Source organism: Camarhynchus parvulus, chromosome 20 (genome assembly GCF_901933205.1).
Source record: "Camarhynchus parvulus chromosome 20, STF_HiC, whole genome shotgun sequence".
NCBI classification, from domain to species: Eukaryota; Metazoa; Chordata; class Aves; order Passeriformes; family Thraupidae; genus Camarhynchus; species Camarhynchus parvulus.
The window spans coordinates 1194405-1204266 of record NC_044590.1 but is presented as its reverse complement, the minus strand read 5'-3'; the positions used below and the strand labels follow the sequence as shown (position 1 = coordinate 1204266).

Sequence of the window (9862 nt, the reverse complement as noted above, 5' to 3'; positions counted from 1 at the left end):
TTTCCCTGGGCTGCTGCAGTTGCTAGCCTGCAGGACAACAAACGCGAGCAGCAGAAAGTTTGATTGCGATACCTCCTTCGAGTCGATTTGGGGAGCGAGGGAGTGAAAAATGGAAATGCGGGGCGGGTGCCAGGCAGCCCTCCGCGCTCCCCCGGCCAAGCCCGGCGGCCGTGACTCACCGGGGCTCCGGTGACCCCGGCCGCTCTCCCCGAGGGGCGCCAGAGCTGCCCCCTCCCCGGGGAATCGTTTATGTGTGTGACCTCGGCATCCCTGCAGGAGCGAGCTCTGGGCAAGTGCAGTCGCACGGAGATACGGAGCCCAGCGCCGAGAGACAGGCAGATGCTCCTCGCGCAGCAGTGAAAACCATACATTGTGAGACCGCCGCAGTTCATGACATCCCCGGCTTTATTTTCCTGTTTTCTTTTGCTTTATTTTCCTGTTTATACATCGGACATGTAAACACACACGGGTTGTCTTGGTTTCGGAGGCTTCCTTGGCTATTTCGTTCTTGCTAAGCTCCACGTGTATCAGTGGAAATCCATGGGGTTGCTCCTCTCCTAAATTGATCTAAAAATAGGAACAGAGAGAGGTCTGTGCAACACCACTAAACAAATTCACCGATTCTTAATTTTTCTTTTCGTCTTTGTATGAAGAATTGAGCCAGTGGTAATTAGAAGCCAAAAGCTGTGCCAGTAACAAGATGGGTATTAATAGAGTGCTGCTGAATTTAAAAGACATAAATATAAGCTGGGGACTTCGCTTTTCTGAATGATTTATTCAAAGGTAAATGCAGCAGCAGCCTGAGCTTGTCTCTGCTGGGAAGAAGGAAAACTTCTGCACAGAAGCCCCGTTGCTTTGAAAGGCTTTGCAGTTCCTGCAAGTTTTGTTTAAAAAGCACACACTGGGATTTTTAACATCATCCATATTTCTTTCTTACTCGCTCTCTAACTTTCTGCTCAACAATTAAGTGCTTGTGCTGCAGACTGAGAAAGCCGCAGAGCTGCCTTGGCCCGGAGCTGGGAGACGTCATGGATTCCTGAGTGTGAAGTTGCAGGAAAGCCCTCAGTTTGGGAGATGGAGCCGATCCAGGGGTTTCCATGGCACTGGGATAAACAGGAGGAAACAGTGAGGGAATCCCGTTATTTTACAGCATTCAAAGACTATAAACACTCGGAGCAGGGAAGGAAGTGGCCTTTCCCTCTCTAGTAACCCTCATCTCAGAGCAGAGAACTGACTTCACTTCAGGAACACGCTCAGCCCAGTTCGGATCCCTCTTTGCACCTCCAGACACTTACTGAGGAGGCGAGCAAGAGGGGTTCCCTCTGTCCGGGCGGCACTGCTTGAAGATGGTTTAAAGGCGATTTCTTTTTCCTTTTTTTTTTTTTTTTAATTTTTTTTCTGCTATAGATTTTTTTTTTTTTTTTAATTCCTGATGCAGCGAGAAACTGCCTGCAGGCTGGTACACTACCACCACATCATGAGGTCTATGGATCAAGGTAGGGCGCGAGTGCTGCGTGTCCGGGTGCTGTGTGCGTGTCGCTCTGTCCGTCCCGCGGCTCGGGCCCGCTGGCAGGCGGGTGGGCAGGAGGGGTTCGCGGCCAGAAGGGCCCTCGGGGAAGGGACTGGGCTGCCTTTAGGTCTGCTTTGGTTTGAAGCGATCCGCCACGGCGATACAAATCCGTCTGGAGCAGCCTCCTTTAAACTCCAGCCAGAGGGACTCTCCTCATCCAAGCCATCAGCCCTGGAGTCTCGCTGACTAACCCGGCCGCTTAACCCTTGCGCCGCCTGCCCGGCCCGGGGGCTGGGGCGCTGCCCCGGGCCCGGCGGCGGCAGCGGCAGCGGCAGCGGGGCCGGCCGGGGGCTCGGCTCGGCGGGCCCGGGGGTGCGCGGGGCCCGGCGGGGCCGGTGCCGCGGGGCGGGGGCGCGGCCGGGCCGGGCGGCGGGCGGGGGTCGCGGCTGGGGGGCGGCGTGCGGGGCTCAGAGGAGGCAAGAGTTGAGGTAAGAGTTAAGAGCTGAGCGCGGCGAGAGGAGGAGCCTGCCCCGCTGTCAGCCGCGGCACCGGGCGCTCCGCAGCGCGGCTGTCCCGCCGCTGGGGACGGGGCAGCCTTCGGGGATGCTGCGGCTCCCTCGGGCATCTCCGCGCTGCCCCGCCGGGCTGCGCGCCGGGGCAGGGCGCAGGCGGAGGGGCTCGGGCTCGCACGGAGCGGGGCACGGGGCACCGGGCACCTCTCCGGGCCGTGCCGGGCGACGGCTCCGGGTCCGGCGGAGGATGCTCGGTGCGGGGGGAACCCTGGCCGCCCGCAGCCCCGTCCCGCAGCGCAGCCGAGCAGCAGCGAGCCCGGCGCTCCCCGGGCGCTCGGAGCGCTGCGCTCCCCGGGCGGGCGGGTTCGGCAGAGACAGCGCTGCCGGTGCGGGACAGGGGCAGGAGGGGCAGGAGGTGCACGAGGGAAGGGCTTTTCCATCGGGCAGCTCCATCCTGGAGTGTCCATTCCCCCGCCCGCGCTGGCAGCGCCGCTCGGAGCTGAGTCAGAGGCGCGGAGGCTGAGCGGCTCCGGGGGACGGGGGAGCGCGGCACGGCCGCCTTTGAGGGCCCTTAGTAGCCGCTGTTTGTTTTCTCCTGCCGGAGCGAGCTCCCCGGGCACCTGCCAAAACACACTCGTTAACACCTACACCCAAAGGGGATCATCCGAGAGCTCCGATTCTCGGACAAGCCAATGGAAAGACTCTCGAGTGGCTTTATACCGCCTTAGGATCAGGCCATTGCCCTGCCTCGTGTCTCCTCGGCTTTCTCCAGACAAAACTCCCTCTCTCCTGAGCGCTCCAGCTGCTCTTAGTCACTCTCACAACAGCCCGTGGAAGTTATTTTCTGCAGAGCAGCAGAGGGAACAGGAGAACCCGTGCTCCTGCCAGGGACCTCACCTGCGGCAGGACAGCAGCATCAAAACTCAGGGCAGCACCGGGGGCAGCACCAAACCCCTCCAGTGCTGGGCAGCGCTGCTTTCCCCAGGGTCCTGCAGTCACACCCAGAAGGAAAAGCATTAATTTTATTTTTTATTTCCAGATGGAATATTTGAGACCACAGTAGCCAGTGGAGCAGTGCAATCAGTTGCACAGAGAGCCTTGAGATGCTCCAGAAAGAACGTGCTCCTGGGCCCAGAATGTATTTTTGCCTTGTGCTTGCTCCTGTCAGTGGGTGCAGGAGTGATTGGAGCAGTCCCTGCCCCTGACTTGCCTCTGTGTCACAAGGCTGCTCCCAACATTTCCACAAGGAAAAAGCAGCATGAAACTGCAAGGGGTTAATAATACATGGCATTTTTGGGATCAGTCTCTGCCTCTGGGAGGATTCCTGCACCCACAACAAAGTGTTAGAGTCTTACTAATGCAGGGTGTGTAAATGATGATGTGTTAATAATTTTAAGCCCTTATCCCCTTTTATGATTGGAGCAGGCTCAGGATGAGGAATGAGGGCTCTGCACAAACACCCTGCCAGCAAAAAGCTGCTTTGGTGGCTTTGCTCCCTGAGCTGGGCTTCAGCAAGTCCCAGCCAGGGCAGAGACCTTGCCCAGGTGCCCCTGGGTCCCTGTGCCATCCTGGGCTCCCAGGGCTGTGAATCCTCGGTCACTTGATCTTTCTCTCCACCAGCCTGCCCTGTGGGACAGCAGCCACAGCCAGCAAATGGTTCCAGAGGCCTTCGTGCAGGGCAGGAATCACATTCACAGATGGGACCCTGTCAGAACTGGAGCACTCTTTTATAATATTCCAGCAGATATTCTAAGTGAAATTTCATCACTCATTTTTAAAAAAATAGCCAAGGATAATAATATCCTAGAACTTCTTTTCCACTACTGGTCTAATCTATTTTTTATAAAAACTATGATATGTGCATTCCTTTGGTTTGCCCAGCAGACTTCAGAACTTAATGGGAACGTGGAGATATGAGCAACTTTTCCATTGTCCTTTCTTGCCAAACCACTTTAAGCTTGAAATTGGGGGGTAATATCTCTGACTCAAGCTGACCCCAAAATTGAAAAGTAGCGTGTGTGCCTCTGCCTCTCAAAGGAACTACCAGATATTTCTCCCTTCTCTCTCCCTCCTTTTTTTTTCTCTAATAACACTCCCCACTCTCCAGACCAAGCAACCAGTCACTCACAGGCTGAGCTCATTTTAAAGAGCTTGGATTAAGTCCATGTGCAAGTTTTAGTTGCCTGTTAAATTTCTAATGCCTGCCACATACACCATTAGAACGCTTAGATTTTTAAGACAGCATTGACTCATATTTTCTTTGGGTTTTAGCAGCTAAATAGACATGCGGCTTTCTTAATCTGCTTTTTCTACCTCTTTTTCTTTTAAAAAGTTTAATGTGATGGTATTGCAGTATTAGAGGTCCAGAGTAAATTATGTATCATGTGGGACAAATAATAATTAGCACAGACATTTCTGAGATCAAACAGAATTTCTTCACCTCAGAGCATCCTCTGCTCCCTTGCATTGGTGAAGTTCTTGGGGCAGGGAATACAGTGGAGCAGTACAAGTAGAAACTGAAAATAGTAAATGAGAAGTTACACTGGCAGTGCATTTAAACACTGAGAAATATGTGAAGTACTCTCTAAGTCCCAGTCAGTATTACACTAGAAGTGCTCTTTTTAGCTTTGTTTTTGGATTCCCCGTCCCCCAGCACCTAGGTAGTCCAGTATTCACATTCTTCTGAAGTTTTATTGAAGTACAGCCCTGCCAAAGGGCAGCACGGGTCCAAGTACGTGGAAAAGGACTGCTCCCATCCTGCAGTTCCCTGAAATGGCAGCACAGTGATTTCCAGCTCTGCTCTGTGTGGAGCCTGCTGCAAGCATACGTGGCTGCAATTTTTGTTAATGCTGCCAAGGACAGGCTTTGCTTCAGTCCTTCAAACACCTTTTTGGCTCATGAAAACGGCTTTATAGAAAAACCCCGGAGCTAGTGCTGACTCCTGGATCTCAGGGTGGGCGCTGAGAGCCCGAGCAGAGCTGGGACCACTCTCCATGACCCTGACACAGGAGAAATGCATGGAGAATCCTCAGGGAAAGGAAGGCTCTGATGTGAAAAAGATTGAGATTTTGGAACACCAAGCAGTATTTCTGCTCTTTGATCACTGTACTGCAACCTTTCACTCCAGCCCTAGTGAAAATCAAGCTTTGGGAAGGATTTGTCACATTGTTTGGGTTTTTTCTTTGATGTTTCTGAGTGTATATGCTGGGCTGAAGAGCCCACAGTCTATTTAAGTCTAGGAGCTTCCCTGCCTTTCCTTCACCACTAATTATTAATGACAGACTGTGGGCAGTATTTGTCAGTTATGTAGTTATTAACAGCTAAAACCTAATTTATAATGTTTTATTTTCACTGTGGGCTCAAGAGCCTGTTTTGGGTCTCAACTAAACTCCACTCAGCCTTTGGAAAGCTCCAAAAACTACAGCTGTCACTTGAGCTGGATTCTGCAGCTACCAATGGCTTCATGCCCCTGTAATGTTTAGGGCAGATCTGTATTTTGTGCATTTGTAACATTTCTGCTGGGAATAACACACAGGTAGGTCCAAACCCAGCCCACAGAGCGTTCCAACTCACATCTCAGTGCTCTCAGAGCATGTGGGAACTCTGTTCCTGCAGGCTCTGAGCAGAGACCATATGGGATGGTGTCCTGGTGTGCCCTGCAGGGAGGAGCAGCAGGGACATGCTGCATTACAGCCTGGTGCCTCCTGCTCCCTGACATCTGTCAGGCTGTCTGCTGGGCAAAAATCCCTGAATCCCATAAGCTGAGCTAATTCTTACGTTTCTCTAGCACTTTTCTCACTGCTGTCCTGTCACCCTCGCTCCTGGGCAGAGGCAGGACTGATGATTCTGTGTGTCAGCAGTGACACGCTGCTCTTGGAAAGCAAAAGGTACATTTTCCATTTGTGGAGCATTACTAATCACAGGAGTAGCTGAGGATAAGTTTGAAGCTTCACACGCCTAATGGGAAGCAAAGGATGGGATAGAGCTTTAGCAGAAGTCAGGGTCGTCTCCCCATGCCCTCCTGCCAATCACCTGTATCGCACTTGCAAAGCCCAAAGTTTTTGTGTCATTTCTTTCTGAGGCTAATCCAATCGATGCTCTCCAGTCGTGCTCCGTGTGGTGTCAGCTGTGAGGATGACATCTCTCTTTAGTGCTAAGCCAAGATCAGCAAGTAGATTTTGTTTTTCTAATGAATTTTAAATAGAAGAGGCGATGATAAAAGGCCAGTGCTCAGCAAAGAGTTAGGATCACTGGATAACAGATCACTGGACAACAATCCACTTTAATAGATGTTTAAACAATTCAGAACAAGCCAGGCTCTCAGAGAGAGCAGCACAGGTTCCCCAAGGGGCTGGCAGTGTCTGTGAATGCCCCAAAGAACATTCTGTCTGCAGGCTCACCTGTCCTTTCTGACAGGCACTTTTCCCTATCCCCTGGCACCTTCCAGTAACAAATTAATGCCACAAGGCCTGACTCTGGTGTGAGTGCTGCCCAGCCGGCCTGATGCAGCCTCCCAGCACGTTTGGCTGCTCAGCCCCATTCCTGTGTGGTGGTTCTGCTCACACAGAGGTGCCCCCAGGAGCTGCAGGGGCACCTGCCAGTCCTGGGCTTCTTCAGAACTTAGTAAAAACCTGACTGCAAACTGCAGGGGAAGTCTGAGTTCTTGTCCTCTGGACGAGCACAGGATAGAGCAAAAGGGTGTGATGAGAATGATTTGTCATTACTTGGCTGGACACATTAATGAGAAAGGCAGAGGGTTATAAACCCAACTGCAGAGATTCTGCTTCATGTGTGCTTTAAAACAGACTTTCTGTGACCTTAGACAAGTAACATAACTTTAAGATTTGTCTTGCAGTTAATGCCTCTGTGCTGACAGGCTTAGCAAATAAAAACAAGCTGAAGTAAACACCAAAATACTTTTAAAATGATCTTGGTCCCTCTGCCTTTGCCTCCCTGCCCTGTCTACAGACTGGGAGCATTTTTCAAACTCACAGACCCGATGACAGCCATCTGCACACTCATAACGGGCAGCACACAAACAGGTAAGCGAGGCAACCACAGATGGCTGAGCACACAAACCAGGGTCCCCAGTCCCCCGCGAGTGAAGTCACTGCTGGCGGTAGCAGCCGTCCCAGGGGCAGGAGGCTGTCGGGGGGCAGTGGCCAGCACCCTGTGCAGGGCCAGGGCACATGGGATGAATGCAGTCAATGTGGTGGAGGTGCCTGGGGGACCTGGGGAAGCTGGCAGCACCCGGCTGTGGTCAGCAGGGACCGCGGCGAGCGCCCATCCTCTGAAACGCTGCTTGTGAGCGAGGCAGGAGGAGAACAGAGCCCTTGAGCACGGAGGGCCCGGTGCCTCTAAAGGCGCCCCAGCTAGGAGAGGCTGTCCTGTGCTCACAGGGAGCACATGGCGCGGGATGCGCGAAGCACGGAGCAGGCAGGGGCGCGGCCGCGCTGCCGGGGCGGCGGGGACGGTACAGCCCTCCAGAGAGGGGCTGCGGCAGACAGCCGGGCACACCGACCGAGGGGCACCAGGGCGGAGATGCTCGGCCAGGAGTCCCGTTTGTGGAGACCCGGAGCCGGGGCACCCCGTTATCCCGGGGCTGCTGCCCGCGGGCGCGGGGCCCGTGCGGTGCTGCCGGCCCGGTGCCGGCTCCTCCCCGGGGGCGGCCCCGGCGCAGGTGGCTGCGAGGAGCAGGAAGCTGCCCCGCTGCCGCCCGTGCTGTGCCGTGCCGTGCCGTGCCGTGCCGTGCCGTGCCGTCCCTTCTGAGCCGAGCCGAGCTAAGCCGAGCCGAGCCGTGCTGCCCGGGGCTCGCCGCCCGCACCCGCCGTCGGGGCAGCGCGCCCGCCGCAGCCTCCACAGCCAGGGCATTTCTTGGTGTTTCCTCGCGTTGTTCTCTCCGTTTCCCCGCTGTGACCGCTCGGCTCTCGCTGCCGGAGGCTCCGCCGGGTCGCGGCTCTCGGGGCAGCCCCGCTCCCGGGCCGCCATGAGCGCCGCGGGCCCCGGGCCCGGGCCCGACCCCGACCCCGGCCCGCAGGAGGGGGGCCCGGGGCACGGCCCCGGCCCGGCCCGGCCGGACAGCCCGCAGGAGGAGCTCGACTTCTCCATCCTCTTCGACTACGACTACGACTACAAGCCGATCGAAGGTTGGTGAGGGGCCGCCCGGGCGCGGCGGAGCCCCCGGCAGCTCCTCGGGGCCGGCCCGGCAGGCGGGGCTGGGCCGCGGCCGTCGGGGGCTGCTGGGCCGGCAGGTGCCTGCCCGGGGCCGCTGCACCGAGCGGCTCGGTGTGAGCCGGGATGGAGCCCAGTGGCTCGGTGTGAGCCGGGATGCAGTGTCGGGCCAGCTGGGGACATCGCCGCTGTCCCGGGGGCCGTGCAGCCGGCAGTGAGCGCTGCTGCAGGGCAGCGGAGGCGCTCGGCACAGCCCGGCCGGGCTCTCGCTGTCCCCGCACCGTGCCCAGGCAGCTCCCGGGCAGCCGGAGCGCTGGGGCGTGCAGCCCTCGGGGCCGCTGCCCGCCCCGAGCGGCCCTCGGAGCCGCTGCCCGCCCTGAGCTGCCCTCGGAGCCGCTGCCCGCCCCGAGCGGCCCTCGGAGCCGCTGCCCGCCCTGAGCAGCCCTCGGGGCCGCTGCCCGCCCCGAGCGGCCCTCGGAGCCGCTGCCCGCCCTGAGCTGCCCTCGGAGCCGCTGCCCGCCCCGAGCGGCCCTCGGAGCCGCTGCCCGCCCTGAGCAGCCCTCGGAGCCGCTGCCCGCCCCGAGCGGCCCTCGGAGCCGCTGCCCGCCCCGAGCCCGAGCCGCCCGCAGCCATAGCTCCAGCCTGGGGGCAAACAGCACCAGCTTAAGTTAAAATTGAGAAAAAAAGAGAAAGGTTTGCAGGCTGTTCTGCTTTTCTGGGCTTATGTTGTGATACTTAAAAGTGCAGTGGCAAGTGGTCCCTGACTTTCTAAGTGGTAGTTCTTTCTGTTGATGGTACTAAACAGGGATACTTCCCATAAAGTATAGATTTGTGTAAACAAGACAAAGCCGAAAGAGAGGACCCAGAGGAATGATTTGTTGGGATATTGTCTCTAAGATACACTGGTCTGGATTCTGCTCAGTGGAGCGCTGGTGTTTCCCTGGGGCATCTCAGAGATGTTGTGTTCCTCTGAAGGAGGAGACCTTTGAGGCCTGAGTTGTGGTGTCATCAGTGAAATGGAGAGTTGTTGCTGAGTTTTATTCTCTCTGTCCTTGTTCAGGTGTAGTATGTTCAAGTACAGATGTGTGCCAGCATCAAAGCTGACTGGGGATGGTTCATGCCATCAGGTGAATTTCTTTCAAGGTTTCATGTAGATCAAAATAAGCTACAATAAATCCATGATGGGGAAGGGTTACTGGTTTTAATGAAAATACACTGACTGTCAGTGAAAGCTTCAGATGCTGGTGTGTTCACATCTTTACAGTACACAGTGCTGCTGTGAAGCCTTAAGTGGGAAGTTCTACAGAATATAATCATACGTAGGTGGGGGTAGAAAGTTTAATCTTCAAACCACATAAATGCAGAGCAGTGTGTGCTTGTTGTAGAAGTAACTTCCTTCTTGAGCCTGCTTTCTTCACTTTTGAATGACTGGAAACCATAATTAGTAGTAATTTTGTTCCAAAGATGGAAATCATTAGCATTAAAACAAAAAAAAAGATCCCAACCATATAGATGAGCATTGTAATCTGGAGAACATTCTCCCTGGCTTTGAAAAGGCAGCAGCTCCAGTCTGTAAGCAATCCAGGATACATTCGCAAGCTTTAATGTACAAAAGATTAAAGCATGTTTACATGAGAGCAGAAAATGGTCAATTTCTGAGCAAGGCTTT

At 55.4% G+C, this 9862-nt stretch overlaps 1 protein-coding gene across 3 annotated transcripts in view; it reads left to right on the top strand.

The window, feature by feature from the left end:
• Positions 1-993: 993 nt before the first annotated feature.
• Positions 994-9862, top strand: part of NFATC2 (nuclear factor of activated T cells 2) — an 80417-nt gene continuing 71548 nt past the window's right edge. For 2 of the 3 annotated variants that reach the window (XM_030963470.1, XM_030963471.1), the window contains exon 1: positions 8009-8168. In XM_030963470.1, the coding sequence (XP_030819330.1) occupies positions 8009-8168 (160 nt within the window). Of the gene's footprint in view, positions 1497-8008; positions 8169-9862 lie in introns of those variants that run through there. The other variant, XM_030963472.1, reaches the window with a different exon arrangement.